This window comes from Mauremys mutica, chromosome 7 (genome assembly GCF_020497125.1).
Source record: "Mauremys mutica isolate MM-2020 ecotype Southern chromosome 7, ASM2049712v1, whole genome shotgun sequence".
Classification (NCBI taxonomy): Eukaryota; Metazoa; Chordata; order Testudines; family Geoemydidae; genus Mauremys; species Mauremys mutica.
In genome coordinates, this window is record NC_059078.1 from 52,749,529 (window position 1) to 52,768,133 (window position 18,605).

The 18,605-nt window shown below is 59.1% G+C and overlaps 1 protein-coding gene across 7 annotated transcripts in view; it reads left to right on the top strand.

Moving 5' to 3' along the window:
• UBA7 (ubiquitin like modifier activating enzyme 7) overlaps positions 1-18,605 on the top strand; it is a 54,062-nt gene that overhangs the window by 10,870 nt on the left and 24,587 nt on the right. For 5 of the 7 annotated variants that reach the window (XM_045025102.1, XM_045025095.1, XM_045025101.1 and 2 more), the window contains 6 exons: positions 10,484-10,618; positions 10,848-11,006; positions 14,458-14,565; positions 15,253-15,333; positions 15,444-15,599; positions 16,810-16,975. In XM_045025102.1, coding sequence (XP_044881037.1) covers positions 10,484-10,618; positions 10,848-11,006; positions 14,458-14,565; positions 15,253-15,333; positions 15,444-15,599; positions 16,810-16,975 — 805 coding nt within the window. The remainder of the gene's footprint in view (positions 1-10,483; positions 10,619-10,847; positions 11,007-14,457; positions 14,566-15,252; positions 15,334-15,443; positions 15,600-16,809; positions 16,976-18,605) is intronic. The other 2 variants (XM_045025098.1, XM_045025100.1) reach the window with 2 other exon arrangements.

Genomic DNA, 18,605 nt, shown 5'->3' on the forward strand with positions numbered 1-18,605 from the left:
TTTTATTAAGACAATTTTTAGTGTCTAGCAAAGTTATTAATGTAAACTCACAGGCTCGTCTTTAGAAGGAGTTGTGCAGATTTCCTGTGTGGACGAGGACTGAGAGGTCAGTCATGGAGTGATTGCTGTGTGAAAAGTGTTCACCCACCAGTGGCAGATGGCATGTTTTTGTCCTTTCTCTTTTTCCTGTGCGAGTTCATTCCATAGAGATTGTCTGATTTCACCCGTATAGCTGTTAGTGGGACATGTAGAGCACTGGATCGTCACAGGGTGATGCTAATGCAGGGGTGGGCAAACCAAGACCCAGGGGCTGCATCCAGCCTTCCATGTTTTAACCCGGCCCTCAAGCTCCCGTCGGGCAGCAGGGTCTGGGGCTTGCCCCAATCTGGCGCTCCAGCTGGGGAGTGGGGTCGGGGGCTTGCGTCACTCCATGGGGCTCCCAGAAGCAGCAGTATGTCCCCCTTCCAGCTCCTACACGTAGAGGCAGCCAGTGGGCTCTGCACACTGCTCCCACCCCAAGCATTGCCCCCGCAGCTCCCATTGACCAGGAAATGTGGCCAATGGGAGATGCAGGGGTGGTGTCTGCGGACAGAGCAGTGTGCAGAGTTGCCTGGCTGCACCTCCATGTAGGAGCTGCAAGGGGGACATACCGCTGTTTCTGGGAGCTGCTTGAGGAAAGCGCCACCCAGAGCCTGCACCCCGACCCCCTCCCGCACCCCAACCCCCTTCCCCAGCCCTGATTTCCCCCCCACCCTCCAAACCTCTCCATCCCAGCCTGGAGCAACCTCCTGCACCCCCAACCCCTTATCCCCAGCCCCACCCTAGAGCCTGCACCCCCAGCCAGAGCCCTCCTCCCTCCCCTCCACACCCCAACCCCCTGCCCCAGCCCAGAGCCCCCTCCCACACCCTGAGCTCATTTCTGGCCCCATTCCAGAGCCTGCACCCCCAGCCAGAGCTCTCACCCCCTCTCGTACCCCAACCCCCAGTTTCAAGAACATTCATGGTCCGCCATACAATTTCCATACCCAGATGTGCCCCTGGGGCCAAAACGTTTGCCCATACCTGTGCTAATGCATATAGATCTCCCACAGTAAACACATTTTCTTAACAGTGAGGACACAGACTATAATGCTAAATTAACCATTATTATCTAGAGCTTGACAACTCAGATACTGATTGTGTGGCTAAGGGCTTGTCTACACTTAAAACACTAGAGCATGCTGCTATAGTGTTCAGTGTAGACACTACCTGTGCCAATGGTGGGGGGGCTCTCTGGTCAGTGTGGGCAATCCACCTCCCTCAGCGGCACCAACTAGGTCAATGGAAGAATTCTTGTGCTGTCTACCTTGGGACAGCTTAACTCCGCCGCAGGGGGGAAGGGCGTGGATTTTTCACATGCCTGACTGAGGTAGTTAAACCAACCTATTTCTCTAGTGCAGATGAGCCCTTGCATTGCTTCTTTGCCAGCACAGGGCTTTGTGTCAGACTGGCTGCAGGCCCTGCTGTGGGTGTGCCATGGAACCCCAGGGAAAGCCTGTGAAACTAAAGGAACCTGAGGCTTGTCTTAGTAAGGGCATGTCTCCAAGGTGTGACACTAAAGGTGTGAAACCAGGCCATGCCCTGGGGATGCACTGCCCCGAACCCCTATGTTGATGCTCTTGTTCAGGGGTGAAGTGCCCAGCATCAGTCAGGGTAGCCCCAGGAGGTTGGCATCCATCCCAACCCACTGTTAATCATCAGGCCTGTAAGTGTGTTGAACATTGGTAAAAGTCTCGTTCCCATGATTGGGGGCTCCTCTGGGCTGGCTCCTCCCCTGGTCACTGGGGAATAGCTTGCCCAGTGGAGCCTCTTTCTGCAGTCACAGGCCCTCCCTCCCTCCGTCTCTGTTGCCGGGTCTGTGGCGCCCCAAGTTGCTGCTGCCTCTTGGTGACTCAGCCTCTGGCCAGGCCACTACCAGCCTTTTCCCTTCCAGGCACCAGCCTCCCTCCCTGGCAGACTCCCTTTCACTGCCCCAGTGCCACTCCTCAGTGGCTGGCAGGGCCCCAGGCCTACTCTCTGCTCCAGGTTCTGACTCAGGGCCCCTCTGCTCAGCCACCAAGGCCTGTTCCCTTTGAGCCCTCTCCTGCCACCTGGCCCTGCCCCTCCCTGGGGTTTGCCAGCCCCCCAACACTGTCCGTCTCCCCCCCCCCCCCGGAGGGACTGTGGGCTACCTGGTCCTGTAGCCTCCCAACCCTCCTCCCCCTGCCCAGCAGGGACTGCGGCCTTCCCCAGCAGCCTCTGTCTTCATAGGTCCAGTCCAGCTGGTTCCTTGGGCTCCCTCCTACAGCCCCCTGCTTCCCCTCTGTAAGGGCCTCTTGGGGATTAGCTCTGTCAGGCTTGCAGCCTCCTCTGGCAGTGTCTTCCCTTGTCCTGGCTTGCCCTGCAGCCTCTTTTGCCTCCGGCTGACTCCCTACGGGATTCCCCTTCTGGGGTTACCCAAAGCCCTTCCACACAAACAGCCTCAGGCAGTCTTCTGGCGCCACATCTGCAGGGGCTGGCAGAGGAACCCAGCCCACCTGCTACTTGAGGGTCCAGTCTGGGGCCCCATACCTGCAAAAGAAGGTTGAGGGGGGATATAATTGCTCTTTATAAATATATCAGAGGGATAAATATTAGGGAAAGAGAAGAATTATTTAAGCTTAGTACCAATGTGGACACAAGAACAAATAGATATGAACTGGACACTAGGAAGTTTAGACTTGAAATTAGATGAAGGTTTCTAACCATTAGAGGAGTGAAGTTCTGGAACAGCCTTCCAAGGGGAGTAGTGGGGGGCAAAAGACATATCTGGCTTCAAGACTAAGCTTGATAAGTTTATGGAGGGGATGGTATGATGGGATAGCCTAATTTTGGCAATTAATTTGGCAATTTATCTTTGATTATCAGCAGGTAAGTATGCCCAGTGGTCTGTGATGGGATGTTAGATGGGGTGGGATCTGAGTTACTACAGAGAATTCTTTCCTGGGTGCTGGCTGGTGAGTCTTGCCCACATGCTCAGGGTTTAACTGATCGCCATATTTGGGGTCGGGAAGGAATTTTCCTCCAGGGCAGATTGGCAGAGGCCCTGGAGGTTTTTTGCCTTCCTCTGCAGCATGGGGCACGGGTCACTTGCTGGAGGATTCTCTGCAGCTTGGGGTCTTCAAACCATGATTTGAGGACTTCAGTAACTCAGACATAGGTTAGGGGTTTATTACAGGAGTGGGTGGGTGAGATTCTGTGGCCTGCATTGTGCAGGAGGTCAGTCTAGATGATCATAATGGTCCCTTCTGACCTTAAAGTCTATGAGTCTAATCAAACTCTGGCTGCTCCCTGCAGCCCTTGCTCCTTCCCTGGATTCCTTCCTACAGCATCTGGTTCCCCCACATCCCCATTTACCCCTGGATGTACCAGCTTCAAACCCTCCTCCCAGGAGTAGGCTGCTTGCTCCAGCCCTAACACCCCTCCCAGGGAGGGACTGCAGCCGGGACCGACGAGGTGTGCGGGAAGCCAGTACAAATTACCGTCGGCCCTGTTTAGCCAGTCCGCCCTTGCTGGGGGGCCCGAAAAAATGTTTTCACCGGGGCCCAAACCCACTCTCAGCGGCCCTGACTGCAGTCCCCACGGGTGCCAGCTTCCTGCTTGTATGGGCCCACCTGCTCCTGCCCAGCTCCCTGCTCCCTGGCTCCTTCTCTGTGGACAGCTGATTGGCCCCTTTACTAGCTTCATCCCTCCAGGCCTTGTGTGGGGTGCACACAAGCACTCAGACTCCTGGAAATGCAGGTCTGGAAGGGACCTCATGAGGTCATCTAGTCCTAGCACCTGCTATGTATTATCTGGACCGTCCCTGACAGGTGTGTGTCCAACCTGCTCTTAAAAGTCTCCAGTGATGGAGACTCCGCAACCTCTCTGGGCAATTTATTCCAATGCTTAACCACCCCGGCAGGAAGTTTTTCCTGTTGTCCATCCTTAAGCCCATTGCTTCTTGTCCTACCCTCAGAGGTTAAGGAGAACAGTTTTTCTCCCTCCTCTTTTTAACAACCTTTTATGTACTTGAAAACTGTTATCATGTCCCCTCTCAGTCTTCTCTTTTCTAGACTAAAAAAAAAACCATTTTTTTTCAATCTTCCCTCATAAGTCATGTTTTCTAGATCTTTAATCATTTTTGTTGTTCTTCTCTGGCCTTCTCCAATTTGTCCACATCTTTCCTGAAATGTGGCGCCAGAACTCGACACAATACTCCAGCTGAGGCCTAGTCAGCGCAGAGTAGAGCAGAAGAATTATTTCTCGTGTCTTGCTTGCAACACTCCTGCTAATACATCCCAGAATGATGTTCACTTTTTTTTGCAAGTGTTACATTGTTGAGTCATATTTAGCTTGTGATGGAATAAGCTGCAGGTTCAAATCAAGTCTCTGGAGTACATCCACAGCTGGGATGGGTCATTCAGTCCTTTGTTCAGAGCTTCAGTTTGTAGCAAAGTCCCTCCAGAAGTAAGAAGCAGGATTGAAGACAAGATGGAGGAGATGCGACAGCCTTTTATAGTCTCTTCCCTTGGAAGGACACCCATTTGTTCTGACTGTAGAAAATCACAGTAGCAAGATGGAGTCTGGAGTCACATGGGCAAGTCACATGTCCAGACATGACTCAATTTGCAGGCCGACGCCATTGTTTACATGTTAGTTTGAACATTCCCAGGAAAGCTCAGATGTGGATTGGCATCTCCCAAAGTCCACTGTCAGTTAAGTGTTTCTTGATTGGGCACTTACTGAGAATAGTCCTTTCTCAAGAAGCTGACCAAATGATTCACTGAGGCTACTTAGAATCAAAACACATTGATATACAAGTACATAGCCAATATCCATAACTTCAACTACAAAAATGATACATGCATTCAGATAGTATAATCATACCCAGCAAATTATAACCTTTCCATAGTCACCTTGCATGACAACTTTTGTACATTTGCTGCAAATATATAACAGTGGTGGCAACAATGATCTATATGTTCCCAAGTTCATATTAATAATGTCATAACTCCATTATCCATTATTAATGAAAACATTGAATAGTACCAGCCGCAGGACTGATCTTTGCAGGACCCCATTAGATGTACCCTCCCACTATAATTACTCTTCAAGAATGGCTTTTCAGCCAATTGTGCACCCACCTTATAGTAGTTTCATCTAGAGCAAGGGTGGGCAAACTACGGGCTGGATTTGGCCCATCAGGGCTTTGGATCCTGCCCGCAGGATTGACACTCACATGGTGCTGCAAGGGTAAGGCAGGCTCCCTGCCTGCCTGGCCCCGTGCCGCTCCCGGAAGCGGCTGGCACTATGTCCCTGTGGCCCTTGGGGGAGCAGGAGGCAGAGGGCTCGGCGCACTGCCCTCACCTGCGGGTACTGCCCTCCATAGCTCCCATTGGTCAGGAACGGGGAACCGCTGCTAATGGGAGCTTCGAAGGAGGTACCCACAGGCGAGGGCAGCACATGGAGCCCTCTGCTCCTCCTCCCCCAGGGGCCGCAGGGACGTGGTGACAACTGCTTCTGGGAGTGGTATATAGATGGACCATTGGACTGACCCAGTAAGACTGATCTTAGGTAGTGGCCACAGTGAGTCAGGTTTTCAAAAATAGGTGCCTAAGTTTTGTCCACAAAACTCGAATTTGTTCCCATGGATGGGTACCAAGCTATGTGAATTCTGGCGCTGCAGACACAAGTGTATATTCTGCTCATGCTGTTGGCCCATGCGCAGGACAGATTTAGGTAACTATATGTGACGGGGTAGTGCTTCTGGGAGTGGTGCGGGGCCAGGGCAGGCAGGGAGCCTGCCTTAGCCCCAGTGCGCGCCGCTGCCATCCTGGAGCCGCTCAAGGTAAGCGGCGCCAGGCTGGAATCTGCAGCCCAAACCCTTCCTGCACCCCAAATCCCTGCCCTGAGCCCCCTCGTATACCCCACATCTCTCCTGCACCCCAGTCCCTTGCCCTGAGCCCTTTCCTGCACACCACACCGCCTCTCACACCCCGCACTCCATCCCGCGCCCCAGCCCTACATTCATGGCCCTGCATGCAATTTCCCCACCCAGATGTGGCCCTCGGGCCAAAAAGTTTGCCTACCCCTGATCTAGACCACTTTCTCCTAGTTTGCTTATGAGAATGTCATGGGGGACTGGGTCGAAAGTCTTACTAAAGTTAAGATACAGTAACTCCTCGCTTAACGTTGTAGTTATGTTCCTGAAAAATGCAACTTTAAGCGAAACGATGTTAAGCGAATCCAATTTCCCATAAGAATTAATGTAAATGGGGGGTGTGGGGGGGTTAGGTTCCAGGGAAATTTTTTCACCGGACAAAAAACTATATATTATATAGATATACACACAGTATACGTTTTAAACAATTTAATACTGTTCACAGCTATGATGATTGTGAAGCTTGGTTGAGGAGGTGAAGTTAGAGGGTGGAAGAGGGAGGGATATTTCCCAGGGAATGCCTTGCTGCTAAATGATGAACTAGCACTCAGCTGAGCCCTCAAGGGTTAACACGTTGTTAATATAGGCTCTCATCAAGGCAGCACGAACAGGAGGGAGGGGAGACAGCATAGCAGACAGAGATAGACACACACCTTGTGTGTGAGAGAGAGAAATGCACACTGCCCCTTTAAGTAAGCTGACCCACTCTTAAAGTGCATTGTCTTTTTAAGTGGATCAGGAAGCTGAGACAGCAGTTGCTGCCCTAAGCTGGCTCTCTCTCTCTCTCTCTCTCTCTGTCCCCTCCCTGCTCTATATGGAGAAGGGGTAAGCGGGGTGCAGGAGCAGGGGGGGACAGCCTGACATTAGCCCCCCCCCCTTGCACAGCAAGCAGGAGTCTCTGGGAGCAGCTCCAAGGCAGAGGGCAGGAGCAGGACATGGCAGTGTGGGGAGGGACAACTGAACTGCCGATTGATAGTCTGCTGGGCGGCTGCAGCACAGGAAACTTAGGGGAATGGGGAGCTGATAGAGGGGCTGCCGGTCCACCCTGGTTACAAGCCCCAACCAGCTAGCTGCAACAGGCTGCTCTTCCTGCAAGCAGTGGACAAAGCAGGCAGCTGCCAAACAACGTTAGAAGGAAGCATTGCACAACTTGAAACGAGCATGTTCCCTAATTGATCAGCAACATAACAATGTTAACTGGGACAACTTTAAGTGAGGAGTTACTGTACATCAGTACTACTGCTCCTCTCCTGTCCACCGAGCCAGGAACCCTGATGAAGCAGGAAGGCTGGTTTGCTGTGATTTGACCAATGCCTGCTGGTGATGCCTTAGCCCTGATCATCCTGAGGGTGCTCACAACCGGCTGGTTTGTTCATTTGCTCAAGGAGCAAAGTGAGGCTGACTGGTCTGTAATTCTCTCATCCTCTTTGTTCCTCTTTATGGAGACTTAAGGCTTGATTCGCAAAGGGCTCAGTGCTGACATCCCAATTTTAGGCTCCACTGCAGTTCCCCAAACTCCCACCAAACGCTGCAGGCACCTGAGCTCAGTTGCCACCACATTGTCAGGTCAATGCTCCCGCAGTGCCCCCGGTTCCCCACAGCACCAGCGCACTGCTGCCATGCTCCAGCATCTGGGTGTCAGCATCCCACCAATGCACCAGAACAATTTGCGAACCAGGCAGATGGGGGCAATGCTCATGGGGCATATGGGCCTGATCCGGTCAGTGTGCTCAGAGGCTGTGCACTAGATCGGGCCCCACCAGAGGCTGCCTGGAGGAGAGGAGATGGGGCACCATCCACCTTGCAACTGCTTGCCCAATGGCTAGAGCACGGACCCAGGGTGGGGAGATCCCAGCCCCCTCCCCCACATCAGAAGGGTTTGAACAGGGCACTAACCAGTGGTGAGCTGCAACCGGTTCGCACCGGTTCGTGCGAACTGGTTGTTAAATTTAGAAACCCTTTTAGAACCGGTTGTAAAGGGCTTTTAAATTTAACAAAGGCTCTGCCTGCAGCAGCTCCCTGCCCTGCCCTGCCCCCGGCCCCAGCTCACCTGGCTCCAGCTCTGCCTCCTCCTCTGAAGTCTCCCACTCCGGGCTTCCCGCCAATCAGCTGTTAGCGCGGGAAGCCTGGGAGGGCTGAGAATGAAGCAGCAGCTTCCTGCAGGTGAGCTGGAGAGGGGAGGCACAAGGAGGGCTCTAGGCGCCAGGCATCCCCGGCCCCCTACAGGCAGGCCCCCAACCCCGACTCCGGCCGGGCGGTGCAGCTTCGAGCTGGCCCCCGGCTCTGACCCCGGCCCCGACTCTGGCCGGGCGGGCGGCATGGCTCCGGCCGGCCCCCGGCTCTGACCCCGGCCCCGACTCTGGCCAGGCGGGCGGCGCAGCTCCGGGCCGGCTCCCGGCCCCGACTCTGGGCGGCGCGGCTCTGGACCAGCCCCCGGCTCTGACCCGGCCCCCGGCTCCGGCCAGGTGGCGCGGCTCTGGGCCGGCTCTGACCCGGACCCGGCTCTGACCTGGATCCCAGCTCCGGCCGGGTGGCGCGGCTCCCGATGCTGACCCGGACCCCGGCTCCGGCCGGGCGGCGCGGCTCCGGGCCGGACCCCAACGCCGAACCGGACCTCGGCTCCGGCTGGGCGGCGCGGCTCCAGGCCGGACCCTGACGCCGACCCGGACCCCGACTGCAGCCCAGCACCCGTGGCTCCCAGCCCCGACTCTGGGTGGCACGACCCCCATCTTCAGGCAGCACGGTAAGGGGGACAGGGAGCAGGGAGAGGGTGTTGGATAGAGGGCGGGGGTGGATTAGGGTCGAGACTGGGGGCAGTCAGAGGGCAGGGAACAGGGGAATTGAATGGGGGCAAGGGTCCTGGTGGGGCAGTCAGGAAGGACCAGGGGTTGGATGGGGCAGTGGGAGGCAGTCAGGGGCAGGGGTTCCAGGGGCAGTCGGGACAGAGAGAAGGGGTGGTAGGATGGGGCAGGGGTGCCGGGGGGCCATCAGGAATAAGAGGAGGGGTTGGATGGGGTGGCAGGGGGCAGTTAAGGGACAGGGAAGGGGGGTGGATAGGGCAGGGGTCCTGGGGGGTGGGGCAGGAGTCCCGGGGGACGGGGGGGTCACGACCCCCCTCCTGGGGTGAGGAGGAGGGAACCGGTTGTTAATATTTTGGCAGCTCATCACTGGCACTAACCCCAGGGCTAAAAGGTGGGTCTCACCCGCCGCTGTGTATGGAGCTGCCTGACTCCAGAGGAGTCCCTGTTCATGGATCACCAGGCCGAACCTAATGTCTCCCTGCCCTGGGGAGTTAGGTGCTGAACTCTGAGGGGTGGGGCTTAGCATGCCCCACTCTGGGGGGGAAGACCCCACCCAGCATACTGGCTTTTGGGGATCCCACTCTGAGTCCCCCCATTCTTGGCACAGAGAGTCTAGGTGCCCCACTCAGGCTGTGTTCACCATGGGGTGTTCCTGAGGCTGGGTGCTGAGACAGTGAGTGGGCAGTGCCCCAGGACCTCTGGAAATCAGCCCTGTTCCCCATGGCTAGAAACCGGGATTGCTGTGGTGTTAACATGGGGAACTGAGGCGTGGGGGCTGTTCTGCAGTAGAACTCCAGGGAGGATGAGGCCTGAGGAGACACTGGGCAGTGGACTCACAGGTAGCGGGCGCAGCGGTGAGTGAGCACAGCAGGCTCAGTGGGCAGTGGGCACAGCAGGGAGTGGGCACAGCAGGCTCAGTGGGCAGTGGGCCCAGAGGGTGCATGGGGAGCGGGCACAGTGGGTTCATTGGGCAGCAGGCTCAGTGGGTGCAGTGGGGAGTGGGCACAGCGGGAAGCTGGCATAGCAGCCAGCAGGTGCCCACAGGCCCCAAAGGTGGAAGAGCAAATTTGAAAACTTGACCAGTGTGTGTAGAAGTGACGGGGGGGAGGGGCTGCATAAGGACCAAGGCCAGTTTTCTGCCTAGCGTTCCCCAGCCTGAGCATTCCCCAACCTGTTCCTGCCGCTTCACATAACTCCAGGGCAGTGAACAGTGGTTATATGGGCCAGGGTATAATCTGCGATGGCAAGAGACAAACAGACAAACCGAGACCTGTCAGCTCTGCCAGATGCTTGCCCTGTGCTCTATATCGGCCTTGCCCAGTCTCACACATACACACCTGGCAGAGGCAGCAGATGAGCCCCTGCCATCAGTAGCTTGAACGGTAGCCATTTGTAACACAGCCCCCAGCCAGGCCCATCATCTATCTGCACCCGGGGTCCCTGGCGGAGGTGGGGGGACCATTCTGTGCCAGGTCTTGACCCAACAGCTCTTTGGGGCATGGGTGTGTGGGCCTGGCACCATGTCCTACTCCAGGCCCTGGCATGGCTCTCAGAGCCTGGCAGCACCATGCCAAGAGCCTGTCATGGGGCAGAGTAGCCTAGCCCTGCCTGTGCCCAGCTGCCTTGCTCTGTGGGGGGTGCATCCCAGCCTGTACCCAGCTCCCTGGGCAGCACCACCCCAGACTCTGATCTCTGCCTGCAGGAGCCCCTGAGAGCCTCCCTGGCCAAGCCAAAGATCAAAGCCATGGATGACCGAAGGCGCAGCTTGCACCTGGCCTTCCGGGCACTGCACACCTTCACTGCCGAGATGGGACGGCTGCCCCGGCCCAGAGTCCAGGTGAGGAGGGCCCTTGCCTGGAAGTCAGCCACCTTCCGGCCTCATGCCCCCCTCCTGCATCCTGCTCCCACCTGCACCCCATCCCTGCCTGCACCCAACTTGCACCTGTGCCCCACTCCCACCTGCATCCCACCCAAGCCCTGACCCAACTTGCACCTGTGCCCTGCCTGTGCTCCGCCCCTGCCTGGGTCCTGCCTCGCCCCCATCTGACCTGTGCCTGTCCCTGCAGGCGGATGCGGAGAGGCTGCTGGAGCTGGCACAAGGCCTGACCACGCACCAGGAGCAACTGGATGAGGGGCTGGTACGGACGTTTGCCCATGTGAGCGCAGGGGAGCTGAGCCCCATGGCCGCCCTCCTTGGAGGCCTGGCTGCCCAGGAGGTGCTGAAGGTGCGTGACCAGGTTTGGCGCCCGTGGGGGGAGCCTGAGGCCTGGCTGCTGGCTTGGGGTGGGGCAGGACCACAACAAGTGCCTGGGGAGTGGGGAAAGGGTGGGAGGGGGGTTTCCAGACACTCAGACCTTGCTCCTGATGCCCTTGGGTGTTGCCACATGCCAGCGTGGACCAAAACCACTGGGTTCCTGACACAGCCACCAGGTGGCGCCCCCATCCAAGCCAGACTCCAGCTGCAGCTCACCTTTGTGGGCAAATTCAAGGAGTGCCCTAGAGTGGGTCTCCTAGGGGATGGGGGTTGCAGCTGGGGCAGGAGGAAGCTGGGTTAGGCTGGGACTCATGTCTGGGAGGAGCTGGCTCCCTGGCAGCTGCCTTCTACTCCAGTCCTGGTCTCCCCCCAGCTGTGTGTAAGCGGGGGATTGACCCTGCTATTGTGGGGAACTTTCCTTGCTTATACACCACCACAGTGGAGTGGGTCCTCCCTCTCACTCCCTTTACCCAGAGGCCTGCCTGAACCTCGAGACACCCCTTCTGCTCTCATGTGTGGCAGAGTCCTCATAACCCCAACAAGGCTGGGCTCAGGATTCCTGGGGGGGCTCAACCCCCAACCTTGTTGTGGTCACTTAGGGCAGGGGCTAGGGTGTTCCCACTCTGGGGTGCTCTCTCTGCACTGGATGCTTCCCTGACCTACTGATCATTACATAAAATTCAAAGCAAATACAATTTATTAAACAGCAATCAATTAAAAATAAGGAAAAAACAGGAAAGATGAAAGGAAAATCCGTCACCCCACTTTGTGGCATGGGGCCACCACAACCAGCCATCTCCGGAGGGTAAGGGAAGTTCACAGTCTGTTCCTCATATGGCCTAGACCTCCTGCCCAGGACCTGGCTGTGCTGCAGGGATGCTGCGGGTTGGACACTTGCTCTGGCAGTGGCCACATGCCCTCAGGCTTTAGGTTGCCTTCCCAGTGTCAGCCTCCCATCAGGGTTATGATCCCCCTCCCAACTCTTCCCTGCACTGGGTCTTCTGCCCAGGATCCCTGCTTCGCTCTCCCCAGCTTCTCTCTGCACGCGGCTCCGAACTGCCCCAGCTTCAGCCCCAGCACTGCTGCTGCTTTGCCTCCAGCCCCCCGGGCTGCTCCTCTGGCCCCTCTGGCTTCGGCTGGCTCCCAGCTCAGCCTGGTCCTCGGCTCTCTCCTTAGCTCAGCCCCACCCTGTTCCAGGCAGCCCCAGTTCACTGGAGAATGGGACCCCTCTGCACTCATGACTCCCTCATTAGCCTGCTCGCCCTGTCAATCAGGCTGACCTGGAGCATTGGCTTCTCCCCATTGCCCCTGGGGACTGTCAGTCTCAGGGTCCTGATTTCCCATCGACCCTTCCCCTTCCTTTTGGTGCTGGGAGCTAGCCAACCACAATACCTCACTCAGTTTTAGTAAGGGGCTAACAGTCCTCTTACATCTGCAACGCCCCTCACTCCTGCCCCACAGCCTCCTGCTAGAGCAGCCCTGGGCTCCCCCCAGATCTGCCAGTGCCCCTCACTTTTGTCCCACAGCCCTGGGCTAGGCCAGCCCTGGGCTCCTCCCCAGCTTTGCTGGTGCCCCTCACTACTGCCCTGCAGCCCCTGCTAGCACAGTTGTGGGCTCTCCCCAACTCTGCCGGTGCTTCTCACTCCTGACCCACAGCCTTCAGCTAGCCGAGCCCTGGGCTCCTCCAGGATCTGCCGGTGCCCCTCACTCCCTGTCACGGAGTCACCGGGCGATGCTCTGGAACTACTCCATACGAAGCCAGTCAGGACTCTGGGGGAGCCTCCTCTCTCTGAGCATACTGTCTCCAGGGCAAGCAGCTCACACTGCTTCCACCTTCCTGGATCTGACCTCAGAGCATTCAGCATCCCCTTCCACACCGTGCGCTTCCCTCAGTGAGTCCGCCCCGGCAGGGTTCCTGGGAAAATCAGAGGGCCCTTCACCCCAACTCTGCAGTCAGATGTGACTCTCAGCTAGCCAGTAAAACAGCAGGTTTATTAGTTGACAGGAACACAGCTTAGTTGACAGGACAGAACTTGTTAGCACAGAAATCAGTGACTTTCAGCCAAGTCCATCTTGGGGAGTCCTGGGCCAGAAGCCCTGGATACCCCCTCTTTCAGCCCCCCCAAGCAGACTGACAGCTTCCAGTGACCCAACCTCAGATACCCCAGTTGCTCCTCCTTGTCTTTAACTCTCAGGGCCAAGAGTCACCTGGTCATCACCTGGTCGCATCTCCCTCCTGGGACTCAGGTTATGAAGGGCACCTGTCATAGCATATGTACAGGCAGCTGGATCAGCTTGACCTGCCTCAGAGGTCTCAGCCAAAGTCACACACTCTTATTCCCACCACCGATGTGTTGGTGCAGCACACAGGGAAACTGAGGCACACACAGTATTCATGCAAAACAGTAAAACTGACACAGGCTCAACAGTAAGACTCATAACATAACAAGGGGAAATCCCCACTTTGTCACACTCCCGCCCCACAGCCCCCTGCTAGCCCAGTCCTGGGCTCCCCTCAGCTCTGCTAGTGCCCCTCACTGCTGACCCGCAGCACCTTGCTAGCCCAGCCCTGGGCTCCTCCCCAGTTCTGCTGGTGCCCCTCACTCCCACCTCACAGCCCCCTGCTTGCCCAGTCCTGAGATCCACACCCAGTTCTGTTGGTGCCCCTCACTCCTGACCCATAGCCTCCAGCTAGGTAATAGGTAATAATTGGAGATATACCAATCTCCTAGAACTGGAAGGGACCTCGAAAGGTCATCGAGTCCAGCCCCCTGCCTTCACTAGCAGGACCAATTTTTGCCCCAGATCCTTAAGTGGCTCCTCAAGGATTGTACTCACAACCCTGGGTTTAACAGGCTAATGCTCAAACCACTGAGCTATCCCTCCCCCTAGCTCAGGGTGCCCTAGTGAAGAGGAGCTAGTTGCTGCAAAGTAGGTTGCTGGGATGTGACAAGCAGGGCTCAGCCGAGCCCCGCAGCTCATGTTGTGTGTGTAGTGCTGGGGTTGGGCAGGATCCCTGACTCCCTCGTCTTGGGGACTGGCCTGTGTACTCACAGGGAGCCAGTGGCAGGATCCTGTTGTCTCTGAGCGACATCTGTACAAATGGCCAGCAGGTGGCGCTACCCAATGCAGTGCCATTGCAGCGGGGTCAGGGGTCTGGGGGTGCAGCAGCTCACAGCGGGATGGGATGGGAAGGTCTGGGGGTTCTCAGGTGCCTGTTCCTGTGCCAGGCAGCTCTGCTCTGCTGGGTACCTAGTGATACTGCTGGGCCTGGCACAGTGTGCTGTGTCCTCCTGCGGCAGCCAGCCCATGGTGCTGCCAGTCTCTGCTACCCAGCGCAGCTAGTCCTGCTGTACAGGCAGGCACTGGCCAGGCACTCAGGGCCCCAGGAGAACTGACATTGCCCGTCTCGCTGTGCCCAGGCTGCCTCGGGGAAGTTCTTGCCGCTGGCGCAATGGCTTTACTTTGACGCGCTGGAGTGCCTGCCCGAGCAGGGCACCACGCTGCTGACGGAGGAGTCCTGTGCCCCGGTGAGTGCTGTGCCCGCTGCCGCCCGCTGATGGACACAGCCTGGGAGCCACTGGCTCTGGGGCCGGGCCCCTACCCAGCCCTGTGCAGGGATAGGGTTGCTAGGTGTCCGGTTTTTGACTGGGACGCCCAGTCGAAAAGGGACCCTGGCGGTTCTGGTCAGCACAGCTGACCGGGCCGCTAAAAGTCCAGTTGGCACCCCCCTCCCGCACCCCAACCCTCTGCCCCAGCCCTCAGCCTCTTCCCACACTCCAAACTCCTCGGCCACGGCCTGGAGCCCCCTCCTGCACCCCAAACCCCTCATTCTTGGCCCCACCCCAGAGCCCACACCCCCAGCTGGAGCCCTCACCCGCTCCGCACCCTTCTCCAGCCTGGGGAAAATGAGCAAGTGAGTGAGGGTGGGGGAGAGCGAGTGACAGAGGGAGGGGGGATAGAGGGAGGGGGGGCGAGGCCTCGGAGAAGGAGCAGGCCAGAGGTGGGGCCTCAGGGCATGGCAAGGGTGTTCGGTTTTCTGCAATCAGAAAGTTGGCAACCCTATGTGGGGAGCCAGCTGGGGGAGGAGCAGGGTGGGCCCTGCTGAAGGGGGTCAGTGTGGGGAGCCAGCTGGGGGAGGGGCGCTGTGAGGGAAGTTGGTTGGGGAAGGGGTGCTGTGAGGGAGCTGATGTCAGTCTGTCCCTCTGCTCCAACAGCGTGGCAGCCGCTACGATGGGCAGATCGCTGTGTTCGGGGCTGACTTCCAGGAGAGGCTGGGCCGGCAGAAGTACTTCGTGGTGAGCAGGCCGGGAGAGGGGCCAGGAGGTGGGGTGGAGGGCCAGGGGGCGGAGTGGGTGAGGCAGGGTGCTCAGGGCGAGACCATGCTGACCCCACCTCCTCTTGCTAGGTGGGAGCCGGAGCTATTGGCTGTGAGCTGCTGAAGAACTTTGCAATGATTGGGCTGGCGGCTGGCGAGGGCGGGAGCGTCACCGTGACGGACATGGACACCATCGAGCGCTCCAACCTCAGCCGGCAGCTGCTCTTCCGCCTTCGGGATGTGGGTGTGAGTGGGGCGAGGGCCAGGCAAGGCCTTGACTATGGTTTCCAACTGTCTAATCACACAAATCCAAAAGCCCTGCCCCACCCCGCCCCTTTCCCTGAGGCCCCACCCCTGCCCCGTCCCTTCTCCAAGGCCCCTCCCCACTCACTCCATCCATCCCCTCTATCACTCACTGTCCTCCACCCGCACTCACTTTCACCAGGCTGGGACAGGGGGGCGTGTGGGCTCTGGGCTGGGGTCGAGGGGTTCGGAGTGTGGGAGGGGGCTCTGAGACTGGGGCAGGGGGTTGGGGTGCAGAAAGAGGTGCGGAGTTGGCTCTTGGGGCGGTGGCAGCACATGAAGACCCCCTGCCCCCACTCCAGGGGCTGCAGGGATGTGCTGTCCACTTCCGGGAACGGCGCAGAGCCAGGGCAGGCAGGGAGCCTGCCTTCACCCTGCTGCAGTGCCAGATTTTCAGCACCTAAAATCTCCCGTCTTGGCTTCAGTAGCCTCCGGGAGATTGAGCCCGATTCTGGGAGACTCCCTTCAAAATTGAGAGGATTGGCAGCCCTAGCCCTTGACACCCCACATTCCTGACCTGCAGCCCCCTGCTGCCCTAGCCCTGGGCTCCTCCCAGCTCTGCCAGTGCCCCTCATTCCCCAACCTGCAGCCCCCTGCTGCCCCAGGCCTGGGCTCCCCCCAGCTCTGCCAGTGCCCCTCATTCCCCAACCTGCAGCCTCCTGCTAGCCCAGCCCTGGGCTCTCCCATCCCCCAGCTTTGCCGGTGCCCCTCACTCCCAAACCGCAGCCCCCTGCTGCCCCAGCCCTGGGCTCCGCCGTCCCCTAGCTCTGCCATTGCCCCTGACTCCAGACCCACAGCCCCTACCTGAGCGGTTCTGCATGGGGGATGAGGATGGGTGCGTTTGAGGGTGGGGGAGAGGGAGTGCAGCCTCCTGCCTGGCTCTGACTCGTGCCCTTTGCCCCATGGCTGAACTCAAGGGGTCCCTGGTGAGGGGTCGGGCGCCAGTCAGGGGCACTGACTTTCCATAGCCTGGACCGTTATCCTCCCTGCCACTGGCTCTGGACCCGGAAGGGGTCCGTGGAGCTGGCAGAGAACAAGGGAGCAGTCCAGCCTGGCCCAGTACCTGAGAAGGGGTCTCTCTGGGGGGTGCAGCACCAATGGAGGTGGGTCTCCCTGGTCCCCCCTCTGCTCACAGCTCCCGTGGCCCTTGCAGAAGCTGAAGTCAGAGACGGCAGCAGCGGCTGTACGGCGCATGAACCCCACGACCAGGGTGACTGCCCAGCCACACCATGTGGGGCCCGACACGGAGACGTTCTATGGAGACGACTTCTTCATGGCCCTGGACGGTGTGACCAACGCACTGGACAGCATGCAGGCCCGTGAGTGCCCGGGCACTGCCACAGGCAGCCTGGCCCTGAGCACCTGGGGCCATACCCCTGTCACATATTGCTGCTGCCCATGCCCCACACCCTGCTATGCCACATGCCTGTGCCCCTATGCCCACTGCCACATTCCCAGGCCCCGCCACATATTGCCACTGCCCACACCCCACATCCTGCCACGCCACATGCCTGTGCCCCCACACCCACTTCCACATTCCCACGTCCCTGCCACATACTGCCATTGCTCACACTCCACACCCCACCATGCCACATGCCTGTGCTCCAATGCCCACTGCCACATTCCCACGTCCCTCCCCATACTGCCATTGCCCACGCCCCACACCCCACCATGCCACATGCCTGTGCCCCCACACCAACTGCCACATTCCTACGCCCCTGCCACATACTGCCACTGCCCATGCCCAACAGCCCGCTACGCCACATGCCTGTGCCCCCACACCCACTGCCACATTCCCACGCCCCTGCCGCATACTGTCACTGTCCACGCCCCACACCCCACCATGCCACATGCCTGTGCCCCCACGCCAACTGCCACGTTCCTACGCCCCTGCCACATACTGCCACTGCCCATGCCCAACAGCCCGCTATGCCACATGCCTGTACCCCCATACCCACTGCCACATTCCCACTCCCCTGCCGCATACTGTCACTGTCCACGCCCCACACCCAGGGGTGAGCTGGAGCCGGTTCACATGGGTTCGCGCGAACCCGTTGTTAAATTTAGAAGCGGTTTTAGAACCGCTTGTTAACTAGCTTCCCTGCGAGGAAAGCTTTGATGGGCTCTGCCTGGGAAGCCTGTAATTCCTCCTCCCGGCCGCCGGGGGGCGCTGCGCTGTGCTGCGAGAGTCATGTGAGCTGCCTCCTGGCCCTGTTGCTGCTCCTGCTCTTTGGACCTCTGGCCCTGGGGCTCCTGCTGCTGCCTGGTGAGTCCCCGGCTGCGTCCTGCTGCTCCCAGCCCCCCCCCCCCCCGTGTGAGTATCTGCACCCCTCCCCCGCCTTCCCTGCCTGCAGCCACCCCCTGCCACAGCCACCCCCCTGCCTGCAGCCAGCCGCAGCCGCCCCCTGCCCACAGCCGCCCCCTGCCCACAGCCACCGGCAGCCAGCCCCTGCCCACAACCAGACCCTGCCCACAGCCAGCCCCTGCCCACAGCCACCCGCAGCCAGACCCTGCCCACAGGCAGCCCCTGCCCACAGCCACCCGCAGCCAGCCCCTGCCCACAACCAGCCCCTGCCCACAGCCAGCCGCAGCCAGCCCCTGCCCACAGCCGCCCTCTGCCCGCAGCCAGCAGCCAGCCCCTGCCCCCAGCCACCCACAGCCACCCCCTGCCCCCAGCCAGCCCCTTCCCACAGCCGCCCCCCTGCCCCACCCCCTGCCCACAGCTACCCGCAGCCAGCCCCTGCCCACAGCCGCCCTCTGCCCGCAGCCACCCGCAGCCAGCCCCTGCCCACAGCCACACGCAGCCAGCCCCTGCCCACAGCCGCCCTCTGCCCCACCCCCTGCCCACAGCCGCCCTCTGCCCCACCCCCTGCCCACAGCCACCCGCAGCCAGCCCCTGCCCACAGCCGCCCTCTGCCCGCAGCCAGCCCTTGCCACAGCCACCCCCTG